This window comes from Tachypleus tridentatus, chromosome 13 (assembly GCF_004210375.1).
Source record: "Tachypleus tridentatus isolate NWPU-2018 chromosome 13, ASM421037v1, whole genome shotgun sequence".
NCBI classification, from domain to species: Eukaryota; Metazoa; Arthropoda; class Merostomata; order Xiphosura; family Limulidae; genus Tachypleus; species Tachypleus tridentatus.
The window spans coordinates 21,519,769-21,547,007 of NC_134837.1; the positions used below are offsets into that span (position 1 = coordinate 21,519,769).

The 27,239-nt window shown below is 33.6% G+C and overlaps 1 protein-coding gene across 7 annotated transcripts in view; it reads right to left on the reverse strand.

The window, feature by feature from the left end:
* The window catches only part of LOC143240146 (histone-lysine N-methyltransferase NSD2-like), a 109,845-nt gene that overhangs the window by 42,702 nt on the left and 39,904 nt on the right, over window positions 1–27,239 (reverse strand). For all 7 annotated transcript variants that reach the window (XM_076482099.1, XM_076482095.1, XM_076482101.1 and 4 more), the window contains 4 exons: window positions 26,627–26,817; window positions 18,038–18,173; window positions 15,101–15,532; window positions 7,266–7,441 (listed from right to left, as the gene is read on the reverse strand). In XM_076482099.1, coding sequence (XP_076338214.1) covers window positions 7,266–7,441; window positions 15,101–15,532; window positions 18,038–18,173; window positions 26,627–26,817 — 935 coding nt within the window. The remainder of the gene's footprint in view (window positions 1–7,265; window positions 7,442–15,100; window positions 15,533–18,037; window positions 18,174–26,626; window positions 26,818–27,239) is intronic.

Genomic DNA, 27,239 nt, shown 5'->3' on the forward strand with positions numbered 1-27,239 from the left:
GACCTTGTTTCAAATATGCTTTATGACTGTTTTACATATTTTGATTAGTCTGTAACTCTCTTTCCTCAAATTGATCTGGTTTTTACATCTTATGTACACTTGAATATCACTTATAGTATTAACCTATACAACATGTGTCCATGTATGTTCATACTAAGTTCCTATGCACAAGCAACAATTAACATACAATATATATAACTATTCAGTCACAATGGAGTTGAATTTATTGTATTTCCATTTCTCAGCATTTTACTAAACAATGTGCTTGTGCTATTATGTGTGGATGATGCAAATGCCATCCCTACTATCTTATTTGCATTGTTTTTGAAGGACTGATACTAACCCTCCCTATATGTGTTTGATTTTCTGAGTTATTAATAAATTTATCACTGTATCATTCCACCACAGAAACTCTTCACAGCTCTTTATACTTTGGTGAGTCACTTATTTACTCATGCTTGCTCTTCATGTAGTTACATTTATAGCCAATAGCAAGAACAAATTCTAAACTATAGAAATCTGATGATTTTTTTTATATTTGATAGCCAACACCATCAGTTCAAAAGAAAAGACTTATGTCTGTAGACTAAAGTCATTGCTCCATGTTGTAATGAAATTTCTAAACCTATTTAAATTTAATTAGAAGTCCAGGTAAATTACAATAGTCTTCAAACATTATATTATAGTGATGAAATATTTTTTGTTCTAAAATGCATATTTGAAAGTACACAAATATTTGTTTAAAGAAGTAAGTTATTAAAAACAGTGAGGCCCAGAATAGTTAATTTGCACTTGCAAAGATCACACAGATTTCACATTTCCTTTGGATGTCTGTGAAACATGCTAATGTTCTAACACTGTGACTTACTGCTGTTTGATATGGGGATTACTGTTCAAGTGAATATGAACTACACCAACAAAACAATGAAATTAAAAAGAACAGATATGAAGATGTTAACATATGGTAGTGTGAAAATAAAAACCATTAAACCAAGAAAATGATCCATCCAAAGAAGAAGGGGAAAAAAACAAATTACTGTTTATTTCATACAACTTTTTATTTCAGTAAATGCTGGTAATTTCACTACATTCAGTGTTAGGGTTGAGAAAATAACTGATAAATTATAAATTTTTATTGGAAAGACTTTTGATATTCATTAAGAAGCCCTAGAGGTTTTGTATATGAACTATGAAAAGAAGTATTTCATTTTTGACATGACAATTACCTTGCAATCACATTGACATAGTAAAAGGTTTATATATTTACAAACAAATCTTCAGTAGAAATATAATATTAAAACTTCTGACATTTTTTGTACAACAAATTTTAATGTTTACAAAAAACTTGTCAAACTTTGTGAAGACAAGTTCACAATTACAGCAGACATTACTATGAACATTTTCACAGTTCATTTTTCAGTTCAAAGGACCAATAATGCTGACATAGGATTAAGCTCTGGGAATGTATTTGCTGAAATCACATCAAGGCAAGCACTTAATAGTTCCATCAATGCATCTATTATACAAAAGTGTAGACTGCACAACACAGATCTCAAAATTGTGTACATAACCAAAACACAGTCCAATATTGAAATATGTGTGTGTGTGCGTGCACATTTGTACTGGGAGGAGGAATCTAGCAAAATAAAAAATTTGAGGTATCTAGTTGATCACTAAACAACCCCAACCAGCAATAGCAAGTAACTACAAATAAAACAAAGGACTGGAGTAATGACGTAATCCCTACAAATTAACAAGTATAATGACTAGAAACAGTGGAGAAATTAGGAGATAAAAGGAAATCAGAATAAGTACCTCAAGGATGGATATGAGTGACATAAGGTAATAAATTAAGTATTAGATAACCCATCTTAGGACCAACTACTCTAAATTTTATGCAATATTGCCTGTGCATCTGTCATAATATGATACTACTAATACTATATATTTGCAGTCTGTTGCTTACAGCAGTCAAAAATAGAACTTGTTTCAGGTCTCCCAAAATCATATTTGAGCTACTTGTAAAAAAAAATTAAATACTCTATCAGCCTTAAGCAGAATGCTGTTGGTTCACAAAATAATGAATGGCCAACCCAGCTCTTTTACTATTTGTCATGTAAGAACCATCTGTGGTTATGATGACAGATGAATGTCTACTGTGGATTTTAAATGCATGCCTACAGAATTTTTTCTGCTTCATCCTCTGCTCAATTTATATATCTTCTGTCTAAGCTGATTTCCACATATACTAGTGGTACAAGAAGTTTATTCCACATGGATAAGTCTGAAATATGATGGTGATCACTTATCTCAGTAGGGACTATACAACACGTGTACACACTAATGAATGTCTCATGAAGTACCATTTAAGCAATCCCCTGCTTGGTTGGTTTTAGCAAGATTGTTTTGGTTAGCTTGAATGCCCCAAATGAAAAAGGCAGTGGTTCAATGAAGATATACATGATTTTTATACTGCAAGATCCTAGTGAAGAAATCTGCTTATAAATAATGTTCTGTGATACTTCTGTTGGTTTGTCAAGTCTAACAGGACTTTGCCTGGATAGTAGTACAAGACTAGTAGCTATAAGGTAGAGAGCATAATATAAACCCTTGCCATTAGCATTTATCACCTACATCACAGGTGGAATGTCTGATATTTAAGACATCTACCACTAGGTACACAGAGGTGTTGTCAGTCATGTCAGGCAGGAACTTCAAACCAATCTTAACCTGTTCAGTGCCGTAGACGAGACAACTCGTCCAAGCCGATCGGTAACACAGTGCCATGGATGAGTTAATTTGTTCTCAATAATACCTAACTTCAACGCTAGATGTCAGCACCATTCATGCATTTGACCTACTTACAAATTGTTTCATTTTTTATCCAAAATGGCGTCACGAAAAAAGTTACAATATGAAGAAGCATTAGAGTTGTATTTTGAACTTAGGTTCAGAGTTGTCGTAGCAGCTGAAATACTTGGCAGTCAACAGGTTAAGCATGATTTACTGTATTACCTTTCACATATACATTTGTGACTTGGACTTGTGGTGAATTTTGTGCAAGCTATTTCAGCTGAATGGCTTGCAGCTTGTTGTGGTGAGTGTTCCACTGAGACTGTCATAATATTCATAGTGACAGTACTGTTGTTGTGTTGAACTGCAATGATCATCCTAGTCTCCAAATCAGTATGTAGCATGAAATTAAAGCAACTAATAATGAATTCCTTAGGATCTTAGAGTCTAGTCTCTTGAAAGAGTATGATGATATAACATATAGAAACATTTTCAAAGAAATATTTGCTCCACCCCTGACATTTCAGCAAGTTATCATTCTATAACACTGGAAGAAAAAGTTGTACTTTTTATGCATGTGCCATTTGCCAGGTTAATATTTATGTGTTTTTTCCCTATTCTTCTCCTTTTCTGGACAGCCAAGATCTCACACTCAGTACAAGATCTCTAGTGGACACCAGCATGGGGGTTGTTCAATGTATCACTGTTTGTAGGCAATATACAAATCACTCACTTCTCAGAATCCCTCTTCCTAGACTTATCCACACAAACTTGGCAAGCAAGTGATGGTAACCGAGTAGCCCATTAGAGAGTGCCATTCTTGAGGCTATATTGGCCAATAAGAGAATACATAGCAAGTAACTATGTTTCTCTGTGTAGTTTCCATCTTGTAATAACAGTGTCTTGGTGTTTCCTCTGTGTAATTATCTGTCAACCCAGTACAACCGTGATGACGAGAAAACCCACTTGTGAAGAAAATTATACATCTAAAAACAGCTGGTATGGGTGGAAAAAGTCCTAGTAAAGGAGAACAATGTTGTTTACTCCTCTACTAGTGCTTTCTCTACCCATACCAGCCATCATTTTTTAAATATATAACTATCTGATACATCTTGCAGATCTACAATGAACTGGTCATGATTTCATATCCAGAGATTCATCTGTCTTAATGTAGAACATGATTATGCTGTGGGTGGTTAACACAAAAACTGATCTTATCAATACATTATTTCCTGTTTCAGACTAATACCTGAACACGTATATGTGCTAAAATTAAACTAAGTTAACTCTAATTATACTTCTGTATATCTTTGACAGATGAAAAGACAGTAATAAAAACCAACACACTATGGCATTGTACTATACCTATAAATAAAAATATGGTAATATTGTAAGTAAGAAAATACATCACAAAATATTTCACTCTTCCAAACAATAGTGAACTCAGGACTAACTAGAAAGCTTTTAAACTACACAATCAAGTTGTTTCTCTAATATCATACTCAGGCCCAACTAAGCAGTTTTAAGCTATACAATCAAGTTTCTCTCATACTGGATTCTTAACTGATTCATTTAATAGAATATAACACTCCCAAAAACTTCACTTACTGTACTATATATGTAACTCTTTAATCAAAACTGATTACATACACTTTTGCCAGATGATGCTAATGGAAACACAGTTTAATGCTTTAAGTTAAACCTCAATCAGATAGTTTTGAATTTATAGAGCCCTCTCTCCAAAATCATTTACAAACAGATAAATTTAATATGAAATGTTTCAGTAAAAGATAATATCCTTCAGGTACATTATTTTGATTTTTCACAACACTAACCTCCCCTGCCTAAATTTCAACAGATGTGATAAAATTGCAAATACATATATAAAAAAACAGTTCATACTATTCACTTGTTTACCCTCCAAAAAAGCAAGAGTAAACAAGGAAGAAGGAACCCCAAAACCTATGTGAGGACTTATATTGATTTGTTCACTCAAAAACTAAAACTAGCCCACAGAGAAAGACATCCACCCGAGGCTTAGAAGAGTGTTCCCAATTAAAGGGGGAACTGGATTTGGATGTCTCATTCTGTTGTATGTTTAAATGCAAATCAGAAAATATTATATCTTCTACCCCAACAGAACATCATCACCCTTCTCTAAACTGAATGGTTATAGTCATCTTATGTTGAACCCATCCAGCAGGATGCCTCCATGGTTAACCACCCAAGCAGTTTGAAACTGATAAATTGTAATGACTCCCATACTTCACTGAAATATAGGTTGGTGGGAATGCACTGAGGAGCCTGGAAAAATGTTGACGTCTGAAACAGCACAATATGTAATCACAAAACCCTATTCTCAAAAGCAAACCACACCTATTTATTCAGTGGAGGTATGGCAGAGATGGGCAGCTATTCCCTTCTGCTTTACATATGAAATCCATGGGTGGTACACAATCTGGGATGGGCCAATTCATGAAGCAAGTGTCATGAGGTTATCCATCCACAAGTGACCTTATAAAACACCCCATCTCAAAGGTGAGCATGTGGAGCAACAGAATGGAAAGGCAATTCAACATGTTATAAAGCACATATTTAGAGTTAAATAGCACCTTAACAGGCACCATTTCTCACAGAGTGGGATCCAAGTAATGAAGGTATGAATACTGGAACCCTGAAAGAAAATAAATAATTAATAAAGACTTACCCAATGTCAGAATAGCAACAAAGATTGGAGTACAGCTATGGGTGGAAGGTAAAAACACAAGAAAGCAAAAACCACGATATGATGGGAGATTAATGTATTAGGGTTGGTCCACATGCCAGATGTGGATAAAAACAAGAAGCAACAGAAAAGGAAAAGTGTCAAATTTGATGAGATGTAATACAGTACAAAGTATGCTGGGAAGGATACAAGGAGAAATAAGCCAATCGGACCAAACAATGAATCCAGCAGGCAAGGGTTAAAGGGAGAGAGATCCCTGGATGAAAAGAATTGCCAAGTGATAAAGTGATGGAAGGAAACCATATGAGCAATATAACAATGAAGTGCATGCATTTGGAATGTCTGGCATTTGGAAGAAAGCAATCCACAGCATGAAGAATGGCTGGGAGCTCTAGGACATTTACATGTAAAGGTTGTTCTTTTAGAAATCAACAATCTGAAGCTTTTTGATAATCAGCCAATGCATCCCTGCTGGGAAGGGATACATCTAAGTGGAGATGCAAGTCAAGAGGATGAGGAGAAAGTGAAACATCTACCAATGTGTGAGTCCTGTCTAACCACTAAAAGAGATCATCTATAAAAAGTGAAGGAAGAGAGATGGAATCATCCAAAGTATCCTGAACAAGGGTCCACTGATTGTGCAGAGTCTACTTAAGAGAGTACATGTGTGCACAAATGAGTGGGGTAGTGGTGTCATAGAAAAGTCTTGGAGAAGAAGTTTGGACCAGACTGAGGTGAGTGTTGCAAAATACATCCAAATGGACAAAATATTGGGTAGGACAGTGAAAGGACTTCTCCAGGTTGACCAACCAGTCTACTTGAGCAACTCTGAGTAGGAACTGACAAGTATGACTGACCAATTCCTGTTCAGAATGGGCCCAAAGCAGTCAGTCATCCAAGTACAAATGGAAACTCAGCCTCAGGGCATGAAGATAATGACCAAAAGCTTGTACCACCTGACAGAAAATGTACATAGCCAAAACCAGCCTGAAGGACAGGGTGCAAAACTGGTATACCACCCCTTAATTAACGAAACAAAGAAAAAAACAAGACCATCTCAACATGGTAATATGCAGATAAGCATTGAAGACATCCATCTTGTTCATCCATAAATCTAAAGATAAAAAAGCCCACTGAAGATTGAAGTAGGATTCCATTTATACTATTTTAAAACAAATGGGCTGTGAGATGTTTGATTATTGTTGAAATCTTTCATTAAGAATTCACAAAATCTGGTCAATGCATAAAAACTGACAATGACTAATAACTAAACAGCTAATAAATTTGTAATGTTAATTTGTATCAACCAAGAATTTGCAATGTGATTCAACATATCACATATTATCAAGTACACTGCTAAAATAAAAAATTTCTCATTGTTAATGCTTAACTCCAAAGAAATTCTGCAAGCTTCTGTATTATGTAGCAAAACAAGTGAAATACCAAAAAGATGTTTTTAATATAGGATAAAATAAAATAAATGACTGGAAAATAGAATGCTATAACTATAATTCCTTGGTAAACTGGAAAAAAAAAATATTGTAACTCTAGGTGATCTATAATAAAAAAAACTGCAGAAATTATGTTTGTAGTACTTTGTTTTAAATAGCACTTAATCTATTTTAAGGCTTGAATTTTAGAAAGGTTTAATATGCTAGAAAACAAACAGTATAGAAAAATTGAATTCCAAAGTTCAGATTTTCTTAAAGAAGAATCACTATTAAAGAAGTAATAAAATCAACCTCACCTTCCTTTCAACTTGATCTTTAATAGTGATTTCTTTCTCTAGTATTTTCCCATCAGAAGTTCTGGACTTTTCTGTATCCTTTACTTTATCATACATATACCTTGATTTTTTACAGTTTTTATTTTTATCATTCTTTATTTTAGAAAGACTTGTATTTGGTTTAAGGTTCTTCATACCTAAAAGAAGAATGTAATAAATGTTTTCATATATAATTTATAAATATCATAAACAAAATAATGGTTGTTTGTTCCTAAGCAAGAAAAGAATTTACCCAAAACCTTTTTGGATGAATCAACCTGATTTATTTTTCATCAATGAAGAAACTTTTACTTATACATATATAACTAAATCTGGAACTGGAATTATCTACTATAACAGTACTTTATGCACACAAAGGTTAAACAGTCCATTTAAACACCCCTAATGGTTCAAGAATGACAATTTTACATTACTCACTAGAGATAAAGCATCCATACAGCAAGCAGCATTGCCACCACAAGGACAATGTACAGCTTTTTGAATCAAATAGCAGCACAAAGTAAATTTTATAGCACACCCACAGTAAAATTGCATTGTATGTGAATGCAATATGTGGTACCAAGTTTTGAACCTTGAATACTTTGAAGCACAGTCTGACAAGCTAAATACTAAGCGTCACTTGATCCTACTATATCTGTTTCAAAAAAAAATTTGTACACAATATATCAGGTCATCCTTTAAGTAATGTCCAATTTTAGGTTCAGAAAAAGAGAAAGGATTTCAAATGTTTTTAATGTTATTTAATCAATAATGTATGTTTCATTATTAGTAATTACTTCCTGCCAATGATTCATAAGTGTCTGAATGCCACTTCTACAAAATTCTTGGGATTTGGAAGAAAAGAATGTAGAGAGGGTAGTTTTGACATCTTCATGTGTTCCAAGCTCTTTTCAATCAAGATAGTTCTGCAAAGTTCGGAATAGATGATAATCAGATGGGGCAAGATCTGAAGAATAAGGAAGATGTGGAAGTTTTCCCAGTCTAGCTATTCAATCTTTACAAATGTGACCTTTGCTGTATGGGGCTATGCATTATCCTGGTGTAATGCAACACCTTTATGACTGATCAAAGCAGGACTCTTTTCTATCAGTGCAACATTCAAGTGCTCTAACTGTTGTCAGTAGAAGTCTGATGTAATTGTTACATTGAGCAGCAGCAACTCAAACAATATCCCACCAAATGCTTAACAACACTTTCCTAGGGTGGAGGTCCATTTTGGGTTGTGCTTCAGCCAGTTTATCTGCACTGAGTCATTGTCTGTGGCACTTATTTATAAAATATCCATTTTTCATCTCCAGTCACTAACCTGTCCAAAAAAGATGAGTTACATTCACAAAATTGCAGAAGTGCAAATGTCCACTCTTGCTCTAAGGTTGACTTCTGTCAAATCATGGGGGATTCATTTTCCAGATACCTGAGCACACCAACTTTGAGCAAATATTTTGAGTAGGCTCCTACATAGACTGGTATTGCTCCTACCAACATCTGAGAAAAATATCCATGGATCCAGATAGGAGGGTACTCAACTTCAACCCTCCTTTCCAAGAGTGGAGGAATTCACTTGAACACTCTGTAGGAAAAACCTCTAACAGTCAGTGGTGTCGTGGATAAAGGCTTTCACTTTTTGCACTGTTTCTAGAGCACTGCTCTTCAGGACTCCTCAATATGCATTACCCTTTAGAGCAGTGCTCTAGAAACAGTGAAAAAGGAGAACAAAGTTCCTTTAATTTTTAAGAGCAAACTGATTTTAATTTATTCAATCTGATGATAAGCAGGGATGGGCAAGATCCCTTTCAGCTTTACTCAGAATATTCCATGAGTGGTAGGCCAGCATAATATGGTCATACAATCTGATGAGCTCCTAAACTGTCTTACAAGTTGTTGTTTCTACAGAGCCTGATGCATTTGGCAGTAAGTATAATGAAAACTGGTGGCTAGTGCAGAATTGTATTGATAAAAGCACACCTTTCTGGGTAATACTTGCTACAGGGTAGAATCCAATGAAAAAAAGAAAAAAAGGGACTATGAAAAGTAAAAAGAAAAGAGAAGGAAAAAAAGTCCACTTCTAGGACTTTATAATTTAGCAGATATGGTCACAACCTCCACAGGTGGAAGGCAAAAACCCTCAGAAGAAGAAACTGCTAGACTGTGTGAATAATGCGAGAGAAAAGTATTGGAAGAACTCTACATACCAACCTGCACAATTTCCTTTAGTGGTCAATTCAAACAGGTAGCTAAAGACATTGAAATGTGATGAATCTAATGTGATATGACTCATAAAAGTTTTCTTGCCTGTAAAGAAAGTCCAGAATTAGTAATATAGCTAAATTTGCAAAACCATTTCATCAAGGTAATCGAGGAGAAATCCTGGAAAACTGAAGAATCTAAAAGAAAATACAGTTAGTGCAAACCACATAACATCTCAGGACCTGACAGAACATAACAAACGATCGAAATCCAAAGAGTCATAGAGAAGAAAATCTGATAAATTAATTGGAAAGAAAAATTTATCCACTTCTCTAGCTGAGAGTTTTATGAAGAAAGGACCTACCAGTGTATAGCAGGACAAAAGTGGAGTGATAAAGAGTCCTGTGCACATGTAGTGTAAACAACTCCAACTTATCATATCCACATGCCAACACCAAAAAAATTACACTTTAAAGGAAAAGTGATACATATTACACGACGTTAAAGGTTCAGATTGATGTCAAGACAAAGCATGTATTACCACCCTAATATCCAAGTTAAGCAAATGAAAAGATATTTTAGGAGAACAGACACAAAACAATTTTATAGGCTGGGTAGTACTGCAAGTTTAAATATTTTCCAATGCTTAAAATAAAAAAAAATAGTAAATAAAACATCCTAATGTAAAGTGAAAGTAGACGAAGCTAGACCTTAATCAGTGATGTCGAGAAAACCCACTTGTAGAGAAAAATATATATGTAAAAACAGCTCGTTTGGGTTGAGAAAATGTTTTACCTAGAGGAGCAAACAACGTTTCGACCTTCTTTGCTCCTCTACAGAAAAAAATTTTCTCAACCCAAAGGAGCCATTTTTACATATATATTAAAGCTAGACCTTGTCAAAAAGTCAGGTCAAAAAATGATACATGGCAGGCACATGTGGGTGAGTGAGTTGAATTTATTTATGAGACACTATTGACAATAAGTGTGCCATTCTACTGATAAATGGCCATTGTGGGTCTACAGATAGATTGAGACAAAAACAAGACCACTTTAGAAATTAAATCCCAATGCTGTGCAAAGGACTGCATAAGTTCCATACATAAAATGTGAGCTTGGAAATATCTAGGCATAGAAGGTGTAATCAATGTTGCCTCAAGAGAGACTGGCAAAGAAGAAATGACAGAGGTGGACACTCTTGAAGATATTGTAGAATATAAAGCCATGGATGAACAAGGCAATACAGGGCTACCAACAAAACTCAACTAGGAGTGGATCAAACTATAGCCAGTACTCTTGAGTGGCAGAAAAAATGAAGGGAAGGCAACCCTTGAACTGAATGCATCTATCACCAAATCCTGAGAATGAGGTACCAAGGACCAATACACCTGTAGTTGATAGTTCCAGAACATGTTAAGTGCATCAATTATTAGAGTTGAAAACTGAGAACAAGTCCCCTGCAAAACCTCGCAACAGAATATCAGGCAAGGGAACAGATTTCTTGGCTCTGATAAGAAACTCAGCCTTGATGACTTCTGAGAGGAGAATATGGGTTTGTTGCTCTGCCAATTGATGAAATGGTGCCAGAAGTAACCAGTCATCTCTTTAATACTGTGTGCACAGGCCCAAACAAACAAATATGATAAGAAAAAGTTATATATATAAAAACGGCTGGTATAAGTAGAGAAAGCACTATGTAGAGGAGTGAACAATGTTTTGACCTTCTTCGTGAACCTGACAATGACTAAAGAAGGTCAAAACATTGTTCGCTCCTCTACATAGTGCTTTCTATCCATACCAGCCATTTTTACATACATAATTTTCTTTACAAATGGGTTTTGTCATCATGGATGATGAGAAAAAGCTCTAACAACTCTGCAGAAGACATATGGTACAGATGCTAGAGCAAAAGTTGGAGCCTGGAACTGTAAACCTGATCCTTGGGCACAAAACATAAGAAAGTGGCATGGTTACTTTTCACTAGGAATGTGGAGATATGCATCAGCATCAAAGTTGATCATTCACAGACATGGTGAAAATGTCAACATACATTGAAAAAACTCCATTGTAAACCTAAAAAAATCTACAAATTGATTGAGATGAAAAAGACTGATGATTGATTGACAACTTCCTGTCTTCTTGTGCACAACAAATAAATGAGAATAAAGTGCTAGAAGAACAGGATAACCTCTCTACTGTCCCCTTGACCAACAACTCTCTGATAGCCTTGTAACAAAGATACACACTCTGCAGATAAGTTAGGGGTGGAGAAATGAACTGAATGATCAACATCAATGCCAGAACCTGAAGTACCTAAGTGCTCATGGATCTATCATGAACAAATTCCAGATGTTCATAAAATATTGTAACCTTGCTCCCAAAGATCCCACTAACATAGTCACTGATGATATTGGCAACAATCTGCCTGAGCGGAGAAACTTCTAAGATAAGAACAAAATCTATTATGAGTACCAATAGATCAATGAGCCAAGATTCAGGACACACAATGGGAATAATTCCACAGCTTCCAGCAGCAGCCAATGAAAGTCTAAAGACCAATACTGACAAGGGAAAATGCAAAAAGGTGATGACAATCCATGATTTCAACACCTCTCAACTGCCCAAAGGCATCATGGGGTGAAAACAAGGAGTCTTGTATAATTCACCAGGGACAGCAGTGGGTAGACAAACTCTCTCTAACAAACTTATCTCTATCCAATAAGTTCCAACAAAATACAAGCCAGGAAAAGAAAGAGCAAAAGCTAATAGTCTCATTAAGGTAGATATCAGCAAAGGCCCCAATTCATCATCAAATTAATGTGGAGAATACTGAGAAGCTTCTCATAAAATTTTAATGGAAGAACAGTAATTAGGGTCTGATGAATATGAAGAATTGTGATCTGTTCAAAGTAATCAAAGGGTCCAGTTTGGAACTCTACATGTTCAAAAGAGAATTGAGTCTTTTGGGAAATTAAATATAAGTCCTCCTGGTAGTGGTTAGCCAAAGAATGCTGTTTTGAGAAAGAATGGAAACAAGGCATAGCTATCTCATCACATAATTGAGAGGTAAACCTCCCGGCATGAACAGCAATATCCTGTAAAGGAAAAAAACTACATTGTCACTCTCAAACCTTTCAGTTGTCAAGGAAGGAGTAGGTTCAGTGAGAAGAGGTGGAGCAGAAAGTGGCTGATCCAAATTGACCTCATGGGAAACCAACCTAGTAAATGACAGTGGTAAAACAAAAATCCAAATTCTTTCAAGAATAACCTGAATCAACAACAAAAGCAACTTCAGAACTCCCAGCCATATATCCATATATATATATAAATATCGCAACATATTAGATCACAGACAGCTTCAACTGAGAGTGTCCCTCCCTCTCTGATCTTTAAGAGATGTTAGATAACAATGATGCAATAGGAGTGGACTGATTAGCCTTCATGCTAGAAACAGTAACCTGAAAATTCATGCCTAAAAATGGCATTGCATACACAATTTTTTTAACAGAATTATTAATTATAAATTGTACAAAAATGAATTAGGTGATGCAAAAATTGCAAACAAGAATGTTAACTATCACAGTACTTCTTTATAGAGATACATGTCTAAATGCTTTGTTGAGAAAGTGATAAAATTATCTGAATGAGGTACTTGTATACGGGATAGAGGGCACATTGATGAAGGTATAGAGTATCACAAGACATGTATTGCCAAGGGCAAATTGAGTGGTGTATACAAGATTAGAATAAGCAAGAAACAATTAGACCAATGCTTAGATGGCCAAAAATGGTGGTCGAGTAATAGCTCTTATACGTTTCAGTTTATGTATGTATGATTTAGCAATCTCATAGCATTATACATTTACATATATTTACTATTTTCTACATTACTTACCTTTCAGTCATGCCTGGCTAACATTACATAAGTTTCAATGACGAGGCACATGTGCATTCATGTTACCTTATCCAAGAATATAAATATGGTCTCTACACAATGACCTCTGTTGGCTGTGTTTCATTGAAAGAATATTTTGTAAAATACATTTACATTTCAGTTACGATACATTATATACATATATACATTATTATTATTTACAAATAAATTTTTAAATGTATTTTTCTTCAGAAGTATAACAATAATTAAAGAATTATAGCAAACAAATATTTTTCATATTTATGAACTTTGTACTTGTTTGCTGCTTGCTGTAGGTTGTTAAGTCTTATCAAATTCACAAACAGAGGATGAGAAATGAAACAATTCTTTTTAGGTTTCATATTTACATTTTGAAATAACCAAAACCCATAAATTACAATATCAATACCACAGAATTCCACTATACTTTACCAAACTTGGTAACTAAGCTGTAATTGAGTTTAAAAAAAATGAAATTTCAAACTCATTTTCCACTTGGAATTAGACATGAAAAGAAACAGTTTGCCACCTACTACTTCAGAGGCTGAAAAAGCTATGAGAGGGAACAGTCTGAGCTTTTGATCAGTTATTCACACACCATAGACAAAAGTAGGTGTAGTACATAGTACATAAGTTTCCAAAAATTGAAAGAGGTGGGCAGAACCACTGTGTTTAATTTAGTATGTACCAATATCTCAGCAAATAGAAAGAGCATGATGTTCTACTTTTATATTCTAGCTTCTCAATATCAGTAATTTGAGTTGTTAATTCATAAGAAACTATACATTTTGTATTTTGGGATCACAAACATATAATATGAACGAATATTGCATTCAACATACCATGCACACATAAAAATCAACATTTAGGCTTTTTCTTTTCTAATATTTACTTTTACATTAAAAAATTAACTAATGCCCAATACCAAAATCTTAATTACAATTTGCAATTTGATATCAAACTTCTTAACATAAGTTCACAAAATAGTAGTTTAATAACATCGTGAATGCAAGTCAACAAACACAGTGACATGGCCCTTGACCTGTGTTGATAATATTAGCAAAGTTCCTGCAAGTTAGGTCATAAACAATTATATGTATATACACATATGAATAAATATTTATAGCTATAAACCCCACAGAAAAAAATGTATACAAAAACATACTTAAGGAACTAATCTTCAGCACGTACAAATATTCATAACAATGCTAATTATTATACCATGTCTTACTAGCACCAAACATTCAGTTTAATTTACCATAACACAAGAAATCCAATAGCCTAATTTTACCATTTGCAAAAATTCTGTGGATTTGCCCAAGTTCAACTTATTTGGTACTGATCATCTCAGTGATGTGTTTGACTATAATACATTAATTTTTCAAATGGTTTTTAAGGTACAAGTAGGTGTCAATTAATGTAGATCAATTTCAGGATTTTTTTTTTTTTCTGTTTACCTAAGAAACAAACTATATGTTTGTGGCCATCTAATAAATGTACAACTATATATTATATAGTTATATAATTATAAAACATACATAAAATACTGTTCTTCAGCTTCATGATAATTGGAACTTCAAATCTTTATATTCAAATATGGCATTTATCAAATTATTATTACAGCCATAATTTGAAACAACTTAAAGGCCAACTGTGATATAACTTTGTTACATGTGTAAAAAAATTCAAACATATACCTTTGATTTTTGCTTTCTCCTGAACAGAAATATGTACACCTTCAAGCTTTCCCCACGTGTATTGAGCTTTCTGGGAATCGATCATTTTTACCCATTCTTGATACAACAAGTCTTCAAGAGCTACATCAGTAAAATCTGGATGTTGCAGTCTCTTTTCATCTAAATGTCTCTTACAAAACACAGAAAAACTACTACTTTCTTCAGCTTTCCATGAACTATGTTCTTCTTGTAATTGTTTTTCTGGACTTTTATTCTTGACGATCATACTCCCTTTAATTTTATGAGAGAATAATTTTTTATTATTTGTGACAAATTCTTCTTTAGGTACTTTGGTTTCAGATATTTGAGACTTCTCTCTGGCAGAGGATTTTCTGGAATGTGATTTCACCTTCTTTTTATTATTCAAGTCACTGTTATCTAACGTCTGTGAACCTGTAACAAAATAGAGTTGTTTCATTAACACCCATTTAAAATTTAAATACGATGATTTTTACTGAACATTTAGTAAATGTTTGGAAAAAATATACTAATGGTTTGAATTCAGTTGAAAGATATTTTACTAAGTATTGCCAATGATTAGTGAAAGTTAATTAATGGATTTCATAAAACTGAATTTTTAAAACTACATAAATCATTTAGATTCCAAACATTTTCTCAATATGATATATTACATATTGGAATAATTATAAATATTGCATCTAAAGCAGTGGAACTATTGTGTAGCAAAAAAATGCAAAATAAAAATAACAACATTGTGTTACAGATGTACAACACCAAGATCCAAACCGGAAGTAAATAAATATCAAATACACTGCTGGCCAAAATCTTAAGGCCAATGAACATGAAAAAAAATGTGCATTTTGCATTGTTAGACTCGACCACTTAATTGAGTAGAGCTTTGAAAGATGAAAATAAGAAAAGGGAAAATAAAAATAAAGAACTTTTTTAGCATTTAATAATTAGCTTAAATACTGTCAATGTTTGACAAAAAAGACAACCTAAAGCCAAACAATTTCCTGAAGTGGTGTGAATTAAATTTGGAAAATATAATCCATCTGTTATTTAGTACACGGGTTCCCAAACTTTCTCAACACAAGGATTCATAGCCAATTCTGCTTCCTGACAAAGATCCCACACCATACTAATTTATGAATACATATTCAGTACCTTAACAGTATGGTATTTTGTTTATTCGTTATGGCCTCCCAGGGAGTCTGCAACTCCAATTTTTGAACCTGACTTGATTCACAAAAAAATATGAACAGGATGTAAACTGGTAAGAAAAATTTGCCAAGTGTGGAGTTTTTATCACTGAAAATACAAATGGAAATCTGTTATGAAATGAAGCTTGTTATGTAGTTAATTTTATATAACAATATCAGTCTTAGTGAAATGAAGCTGTTTCTTTGTTGTAAACATTAAATAAATTTTTATACACCTGCAACAAAATACAAATGAAAAATCAACACCTATAACAGTCAACTACACAAAAAAGGAATATATAAAAAAGTAAACAATTATATAAAGTCAATATTACAGAAATATACAAATTAATTAAAGGCTTTCAGCTGTCAATAATACCATACAGTTTTGTGTAAAATAATTTTTAGTTTGATTTTCACATCCACCTTTAAACAACTTGTTACAAATATTACAGCTGCTAAAAACTGAAGCAAGACACAAACTGTAACAATAAAAAAAAAATCTAATACAAGCATAACAAAATAAATATAAGCAATTTATGGCATGTGTTATACGCACTTTAGTGCTGGAAGTGTGTGCAAGAAAATTTTACAGTTTTACTGGGTACTATCAGTCACTGTTTCACTATTATAATTTTCTTTTGCAGTAATGGTCTCATGTAGATATTTAAATTCTTATTAAATTTTATAGTAGTTTCTTATTATTTCTAATTCTACAGCTAGATTAAGAAATATTGTAAGACAATTAGTTTTCTCTTTGATTTACTTATGACATCAATCACAACTGGAATTTCATATCCAAATTCAAAATCTTCTGTTAAATTACTTGTTTACTACTCCATACAGTTAATAGCTAAACTGTAGTACAACAGCAAAATGTTAAAAATTATAATCAAAAACATAATAATGTTAGAAATAGGTAAAAAATACTTAAGTTAACAAATGCAATGAAAATAATAATTTGGTACAAATGAAGCTAAAGTAAGCAGAGACTAATTCATTTTGTTTCTTATTTTTCTTGGCTACAACACAATTACTTTTAATCAAAACTTAATATCAAAGTTGTGGAAAAAGTTACTTGTAATTTTATATTTATGGAAATTAATTTATGAAAGTCACAGTATTAAATTTCATTAATTCACTATGCATATATTAATTAATTATTACATAAAATTCATTTAACATATTACATTAAATTTCTTATGCAGCAATGACTACATTTTGTTACCCGAGTTATTCTAAAATTCTCTGCTATCTACTTGTCTTCATATAATTTTTTGTAATTTATATAAATCATTTCATGCATTCAATGCATATTTTATTTATTTATAGTATTAAATATAGATCTAATACATGACATAAATTCTTAAATATTAATAACTACATTATCCAAAATAGATAAACAATGTACATAAAATTGTACATTTGAAAGTTCTGCTATGGTGTTTAGAAATTCACTGAGAAGGCCCAACTTCATCAAGTTCTTCTGGGTTAATGACCAAAAATGCTAGTAAAATTGAAGAAGACTCAAATTATTCACTACAGTAGAGTAGTCATAAAGATTTGTTATTTGCTGATAACCATAATTAAAAATTATCATGAATTGTTATATTTTTAGTAGTTCTTCTGGTAGAAATTACTAAAATATAGTACAAAAATGTAAAGCTTTCATGTATACATGTAACTGAAGCCATAAAAATATTCAAACTACACTTACAATACATCATCTACTAACCTACATCTACAGCACTTTTATTTTGCTTTGGCATTACATACTGAAAGGTGAGTTCTTGCTTGCGTTCTGCTCGGCTCATTTTTAAAGCATCTTCTGCCTCTTCCACAGCCAATTCCCAGGCTTCTTTCCTAGCAGACTGCAATGAAAAAGACATATTTATTAACTTTCATCTAGGATTATGGTTACTAGAATTAACTATACTAAAATCTACTACTATATTTTAATGGTTCTCACTTAACCCACTATCCATTACTAATAATGAACCTCATAAACACCATAAATGACCTCTGCATGAGAACCAATTTGTATTTAATAAAGCATGACATTATCTCTCAGTTATAGTCTTCATTAAATATGAACAAATATCTCTGTAGTTTATTTTCTCTGATTTAGTTAGAAATTTACCCAATTTCACACATTTATTGTCACCACTGATAATTTCATTAACTTTATTTGTGTAGTTATTTTATTCAACAAAACCATACTATTTCCCTTTTCCAGTTTTACAAACTAATTGTTTTCATAACTTAATTTTTAAAGCTAAACATTCCTACTCATCTATCATACTATATTGGAACTCTGGCTTGCATGATACTAGAAAAATGTTTTTATTATGTAATGTGCAACCATCAAGTTCATGTAATTTTTACCCTAGGTACACACAGATTTGCAACAGGAGTTACAATTTTCCTGTTTCGCCTCTGTTTCCCATCACAGAGAATTTTACTTTTCTCTATTCTTAAGGTGCGAATATGATGTCATGAATACATCTAACTTTATCTAATGCACTGGCGCCATCTATATAAATATAATAGTACTGTCTGTTGTATGTTCACCTAAATACTTTGCAGGGTGTGGATACAATTGTTTATGCATGTTTTTTGTTGTTTTTTTTACCTCTACTTCACCCCTGTAAATGGATCTTCACTAAATTTGAAATGAAGGTTTGTTGGGTCAATAAGGAGATACATGCAAACTTATGGTTTTACATTTTGTGTTTTGCTACTTTTATAAGCATTTTTTTTAATTGCGTATAAAGCAAACAACTTTTTGTGTCCTAAGATAACCTTTCATTAATCATGAATTTACATAACTTCCATCCAGGATATGAGTACCCTAGTTAGTAGTAGTGATATTTCTTTCATTATTATATTCAATGAAAGATGTTAGGTCTATATCATTAATCTGTGTACTTTCAAATGATTCACTGCTTTCTTTCTGTGTAATTAGTTTAAACAGTTGCTTCAACAATTACCTATAACTTGATAAATAATTATCATATTTAAAAATTTCGGGGGAGTAACAAAGTTTAGACTATGGATGATAACTGTTTCTTTTCTTAGCATTTAAATCATTAGATAAATTAAAAATTACTTTACATGAATAATTTATGAAGGTTTATTCTTTTTTATTTTCTTTACTTGTTTATTTTCTCTAAATGATTATTCCTAAATGTTTAAAGTTTCATTATTTTGCATAGTTATCCAACTGATAACATTGATTACATTAGCTTACTTGCTTTTCAAACAATACGTTTTGTCAAAATTGTCTTTTAATCAATTTAAGTGATATTTATCTGAAATACATTTTCAATGGCTTAAGAGAATATACATAATTTAAGAAAGATTGTTTAAAGTTTAAATTTGAAATCAAACATCACTTCTCATATCAGTGCTATACTTTGTATACAAACATTTTTTGCTTGCCACTAACCTCTCACCTAATCTCATATATTTCAATATGATATTGCTGTGTTATTGTACACAATAAGAGATAACTTCACATTGGCTGGTCCTATTATAATTCAACACCAGATCACAAGGAAACCAAGCTTCCATTTGAGTAGTGATAGAATGAAGGAAAGCCAGAACCACCACCCTACTTTCTACTTAGTGGAAATGGCCACACACAGGAGATATCCTCCATGGTCTACCACTATAGCAGGTAGGAACTAGTGAGGACTCCCATGCTCCACAAGAAATAATGAGAAGAAATCATGTGAGGAGTCTGAAGAGGTATGAAACATTAAAATAGTTAAAAGATAACCACTATAACCTTATGTAGACCAGCACTAGGTTTTAAAATAAACATGAAGGAGTTCCCTGTCTGGCTTATTCATGAGAGGGCATGGTTTGGGCCAGGAAAACAAGCATCACAAAAAAACCTCAAATGGTCTTGAGCAACACCCCATTTCATGGGTGAGTGCTGTGTCAGGCTAGGACAGTTCTACACTGTGTGGATTCTAGTTAAGTATACTCTGGCAAGCAACACTATCTAAAAGCAGGATCCTGGAGGGTCCTAGAGAATTCTGTAAAAACAGAGTAAGAAAAGCTTAACCAGAAAGAGGTAGTATGATGTGTGAAAAACAGTGAACTGAAGCAGTCTATAGCCTGACATGGAAGAAACAACCAAATGATGTAAACAGTGTGTGATACATGTAATAAAGATGCGAGTGGTCATTCACATAACAGCCTAAACAATTTCCCCAACAGACAACTGAAATAAGCAGCCAATAAATAAATGAGTTAGAGGGTGAGTTTGATGAGTTGAAACCTCAATACACTGTCATGCTTCTCCATCGAATGACAAATGTGCAAAATGGATAAATTGTTGGACCTAACTAGTGAGTGAAACAGAAGAATTCCACAAAAGGAAGAGATGGGATTGGGAACTAGAAAACAAAAAATGTAGGTAAAATAACAATGGACCACATGAAGAGGACAGAGTATATGACAGAATATGAATAGAAATAGGGGTGAGAATGGAAGGAAGAGATACAGGAATGAACTAATTATCACCTAACTCACTGTAAACATTTCAAGGAGAAAAGCCTAATCTGGATAGAGAAAGATATATGGAGTGATGGAACAGAGTGTGAGAAGAATCAATGGTGTACACATTAGAACACCATCAACCACAGGAGACGAGAAGGAGGGAAGAAATGTTAATGGGCAGATGGTATAAGAAACAAAAAGTCATAGGTTCAAATGAAGGAAAGGGCATGCAAACAACATTAAGGAACCAATCAGGCACACAAGAAGAAGAGGGAGAGTCAAGGAAGAAGAAATTCAACGTAATGGGAAAATTGAAAGATACTCGAGAGAGCCATCCAGTAACCAACAGTCGAGACAAAATGGCTTTGGCCAATAAATCCATGTGAAGAACACAAACAGATGGGGAATAGAAAGACAAAAAGGTGATAGGGTTTAATGCTGAGATGAGTGGCAATTTTGCTGATAAACTTCTAAAGAGGTCAAGACAAGCAGAATGAGAAAAGAAGAAGGCTACATGTAAAGACAGTACCAACTGTCCTGAAAGGGCTGGACAAATCCCAAGTATGAAACCAAACTGACGACATAGCTGAATGTAAGAGAAAAGTACAATGTCAAAGAAAATCAAGAAGTAGTGTAGTAGAGGAAAAGAAGGAAAGAAGTTAGAAGGATCAGCAGAAAAAACCACAATTTGTTTCTACCAACAGAGTGCTACCAGAAAGACCCAACAAGGAATGTCCAAAATAAGGAAAATAATTAGAGAGAGGAGACAAATAGGGAGTAAGCACAAAAGGAGCGACCTAATTATTCTTGGCTGAATGCATCTACTGCTAATGCTAAATATACAAAGAACAAGAGAACTAAAAAGTGACATTTTGCATTGTTGTAAGTGACAAAGACATGGATGTGAGAAGTTCCCAGACAAGAGCAAAGCTACTGAAAAATACAAGGATCAAGGAACCACTCAAAAAAAAAAAAAAAGAGTCTGAGAGAGGTCTCACTGATTATATATAGTCTGCAGTAAAAGATGAATGTGAGCATATCCTAGAGGGTATAAGGGGCTTACAAGAAAGCCCAAGTACCCAACAAATATAGAATCTCTAATACCAGAAGAGAAGAGGAAAGAGCTGTGGAAATAAAACATTTCATATCCCACATGTGCAACAGATATGTGTTGAGATAGGAAGTGAAAAACATACCTACATGATCCAGATACTAGTTGGGTGTGTAAGATGAGACTTCTCCAGCTTGACTAGTGAATCTAGACAAGCTACCACCAGAGAAAGGTAAAGAATATGGTCAGAGAAATACTATTAGAACTGAGCTAAAAGAAGCCATTAATTCATGTAATGTTTATATGGTACTGATATTACAAAATTTCTGTATTACATAGCCATAGTAAAATTTCCACCAGAAGGCACATAACTAAATATCTTTTGATGTTTAATTTAGATTTATATCAAAAATACTTTGTTGAAAAAGCCAAATTTTGTTTTTTTTTAACTTTTTTTTAAGTTTTTTATTTTGTTGCAATTAGATACTTTCAAGTAATGATAAAAAATGGAAATAATTTAATGGTCTTTTATACAGCTAGAGATTAGTTATTAAGGTTTCCATGCTTCAAATTTATAAGGGAAACTAATGGAATTGCTGTATTCAGGCTATTAGGAATTATTACAGGTCAAAAATAAATCATAATAAATCCTTCATCTGTGTAATTTATGGTCATAAAGATAGCTAGACTAGATCTACTTCTCAATATACCTAAATCTGTGCTATACATGAATATAGACTAATAAAGTATGCATATAAGAGGTACGAATAAAGCTGAGAATTTACCAAACTAATCTGGATTAGTAAAAATCAGCTTATCTGGATGGATGAGGGATCATGTTATGTTAATGATACTTTTGCAGATGAGAGCTAGGCTTGTAAAATATATTTCTGCATTCTACTCTGGATTCATTGCAATGTCAATATGCTTCACAATTATGGATCCTTTAAACCTGAAACAAGATCAGTCCACCTCTATTAACCACACATTCCACAGCTAATAGTCTTGAACTTGAGTAGAAGGATGCAATAAAAGTCACTGTTAGATGTATCACACAAAATTCGTTCCTCCCTTACATCTATCCATTCTACAAGAACAGTCCAAAAAATAAGAGGGCTGAAATTATCATCCAAGGCAATTAGAACTGAAGGAACTAGATGTCTGCCTCATCTAGAAACTACAATGAAGCATATAATAAAGAGAATACAGTCTTAGTTTCTCACCTACAAGAGATAGATTTTAACTGAATCAAAGTGATGATGTCAAATTGAATTGGGATCATTTAGTTGAAAACTGAATTAAAACAGCTTGAATTACAAAACATGAATGACTGACTTCAAAAAATAGTTTTGGATGTACCACACTATGCCATTACACGTGTTTTCTTCTTGTTTTTCAATAACTGTGACCATTAATGCAGTCAGTCTCTTAACATTCTATTCTGTTTATTTTCAATTGAAAATATTTTTCAAAAACAAAAATTATTTTCAATTCAGTCTTGAAATAGACTGAAATACAACCAAAGTAACTGACTAATGCTAAAACCAAAGCCCAGAGCGTCTTGAACTCTTAATGCAAAAAGATATGATCACGTTCTTCCACTTTATGTTTGATGCAGTGGTAACACTTCTCAAGGTCAAAGAATACTGACAGAGGATGTCACTTGAGAAAGGCTTCTCTGACTGAAGCTGAATCAGGTGGTCTATGATGGAGCATTGTCGTCAGAACCCACATTTGGTAGGTGAGAGGAAGTTGTTTGATTTGAAAAACCAAACAAAACAGGCATTAACCATCCTCTCTAAGGTTTTACAGAGACAACTCGTCAAAACAATTGGACAGTAGTTTGAAGGAATTTTGGGATCCTTTCCAGGCTTAGAGAAAGGTAAGACAACAGCCTTGTGCCACATATTACGAAAAACATTCTCCTGTCAGATCCCGTTAAAAACAATCAGAACAATAGCAAGAGAAGCAACACAGATAGTACAGCATCTCATAGTGTGCATCATCAGGTCTGACTGATGTGCTGCCAGACCAATGAAGAGCCAGTTTGAGTTTCACCAGTGTAAAGGGACAATTATAATCACAGAGACTATCAGCCTGAAAGCAAAGAGGTGATCCCTATCCTGTGTCTTGATAACTAAAAAGGTGGAGGATGAAGCAGAAGTGATAGATACCCAGAAAAAGCTTTCATCAAAAGTATCAGCAATGCTCCAGGCATCAGCAACTTCCTGACCGTTGGAAAGCAAGGTCAAAAGGGGGACAAAAGTATACTGACCACCGACCTTCCAAATCTTGTCCCATATAGCTTTGAAACTCATGGTAGAAGAGATGATGGTTGTGAATTTAATCCAAGATTCCTTCTGGCTTCAACATCTTACCTGCTCAGTATGTGCATAAACCTGCTGGAAATCAATGCAGCTCTTAAGTGTGGGATACCTACAAGAGGTATCTCAGACCTGTTTTTGAGCCTTCCATGCCATGTGGCAGGCAGGATTCCACCATGGAAAAGGATACCATGGAAAACACGTCAAGGTTTTAGGAACACATTAAGCAGCTACCTGGACAATATAGATTGCTTACAGACAATGACAGGATCAAGTTCCAAGAGAATAGTGATAGAAGACCAGTTGGCCTGGTTCAACTTCTACCAGGACAAGTGGGTCGGGTGGCATCGACCACAGCCAGTCTCTCTAAAAAATGACAGAAAAATTATGACTGCCCCATGGGTTATTGTCAACCCTCCATGAAAAGTGAGAGAAATGTGAAGGAAAACAGACCAAGAGATCAATAGAAGTAAAAGACTGACCAAGTGCATGAAAATAAGAATAAACTCCAGTACTGAAGAGAATGGTTGTGATCTGAGAGTATATGTTCGACAGAGTGACCCATCTGTGACTGAAGGATGACGACTGTATTGGCAGGTTTCAGAAATGTTTCCTGTAAGGAAAAACACACAGGATGATAGGAATCAATCAGTGCCTTGATATCCTCTAAATTAAAATGGAAACCTCGATAGTTTCACTGTACCAATGTGGCTATTTATATTTACATGGAAAGCCCTTCCATTTTAGGCCACATTTCTTCTTTTTTATTCAAAGGAAGTCTATAGACCTCCATAGATCCTGCCTTGGGTCAGGTGGGCAGGTTTTTGTCATTAGAAAGATTCCAGCAACTAAGGGTGTGAATGAATAATTGTTCTGAATCTCAGGGCCAGAGAAGAAGATGGACCCGATGAAATGTCCAAACCCGAAACAAAAGGAAGTGGATCCATGATCTGCTGGAAGGAATGGGTGTTGACATTGAGAAGTCAACTATCTTAACCATGGAGAGCAAAAACATCTTTAAATGATTTGACAATGAATCTGTTAGAGGCATGAAGAGATCTGGCTGTGCTCCCTCTGTTGCAGTGAAACAGAGTGCTGCAGCATATATCCGACATGGAGTGGGGGACAACAATTTCCAAGCCTTTGAACAAGAGATATTGTTTACAGTCTTCAAATGTTGTATCTCAAACATAGAGGAATTGTATCAAACTCTTACTGGTTGAGGGTTTTGCTGCATGAGATGCCATCACACAGTAGGACAATTTCACATGATTCAAGTGAAGTTCAGGTGAAAGTTTTCACAAAGCTAATGGCATGCAAGTGTCTGAAGTAGATTAAGATGACTTCAAGAAGTAAACAACTTTGTGTAAGGAGGTGAATGATCATATCAGAATTACTGAGATACAAGACAATTGTTCTTTACACCCATCAGTGAAGCTCCTCCAATTCCCTAGCTTTGAACAATTTTATCTGTATCACATGTCCTTATTTGATGAGCACGCTTACCAACAAAAAAGGGAAATTTTATAGCTAATAAAATTTCATGATGGTAGAAATTTTTTCACAGGGCAGGTGTAAACAGTTCTCTTAAAATGGCTTACATGTGATTATTACTGTTTGGCTCTGAGCATCTACCAAAATGTTTTTAACCTCTTTAGAACTGAACCAGGAGGCAGCTAAATTACAGTAGTTTTGGAAGATTCTGCTCTAAAGCCTGATAAATATATTGTGTTCTAAAATATGTATTTAAATGCTAAAAGAATTATTAAAGGAAGTAACTTAGTAAAAAAAATAACAATAATAATTAAGGCCTAGCACAGTTATGGCTTGCACATGCACACAGATCACACAGGTCATGCACTTTTCTCAAAATGTTTGCAAGTGCTCATGATATAGTGCTGTGGTTTATTTTTTTTGACCAATGGATTACTACTCAAGTGAGTATAAACTACAACAATAAAACCATAAAATTAACAGAAACAAAATAAACAAAGATTGACAGTTAAATTATCAAAGTAAGAAGACCATTAATCCAGCAAAATGATCCATTCAAATAAAAAGGAGAAAAGGTACTATTCATGTCAGTCCACATTTTTCAAATTTAATTTCACTACAGCTAAAGTACAAAAAATAAATAAAATAGAGAATCCTACTGGGAAGAAACTTTTGACTAGAAAGATACATAGATTATGCAAATGAAATACAAAACTACAGAAAACCACCCAAGACTTAAAATGACTCAGAAAATGTTCTAAAAATTCACAGACAAATCTTCAATAGAAATGTTTTATTAAATTTTCTGACTTTTGTGTACAACAATGGCAGTAATTTTATAACAAAAAAGGAAATCTCATAAAAACTATTGTCACATTCCCTTTACTTCAATATTTAAAATGAACCTGAAAATAACCATGGAGGAAAAATGTATATGGTAACTTACTGTAATCTTGAACTTTGCAAGAAGTTTCTCCCGATTCTTACATCCTCTTGGGATTGCAGCCACATATTTCTTTATGTATTCTTCAAATTTATCCCTTCCTTCATATGCTAAAACACAACCTGGCTTAGTCCATCCATGATGAGCTTCATGACCAAAGTACTGGACATGATATATACGAAAAAGGGTCCTTCCTACACAACAAACAATATGTCTGTGATTACCATTTATATTAAATTTATAAAAATAAGGCAATACTCTTGTTAAACATCTTACTTTCTTGTTATAAAAAAATATTTACTGCATAATAAAGAATGCAGAACACAGAACAGCATACATCATAGCTTCTAACTGTACAGACAAATCTTCAATAAAAATATTTTACAAAATTTGTTTTGTTTTTTTACATAGAAGAGATTTGCAGTGTTTACTAAAAGCTTTCCAAATCTTGTGATCATATATCTAACAAATTCAGAACTATATTAGAGGTTGAAACCCCATCTTACCAAGTTTTCTGTGAGTTTATCCACTTAGTAATTAATTCACAAGGTAATATCTGTATTATCATACCCATAATACATATTAAAAATAATTTGTAATTATTTTCTATTTTTGA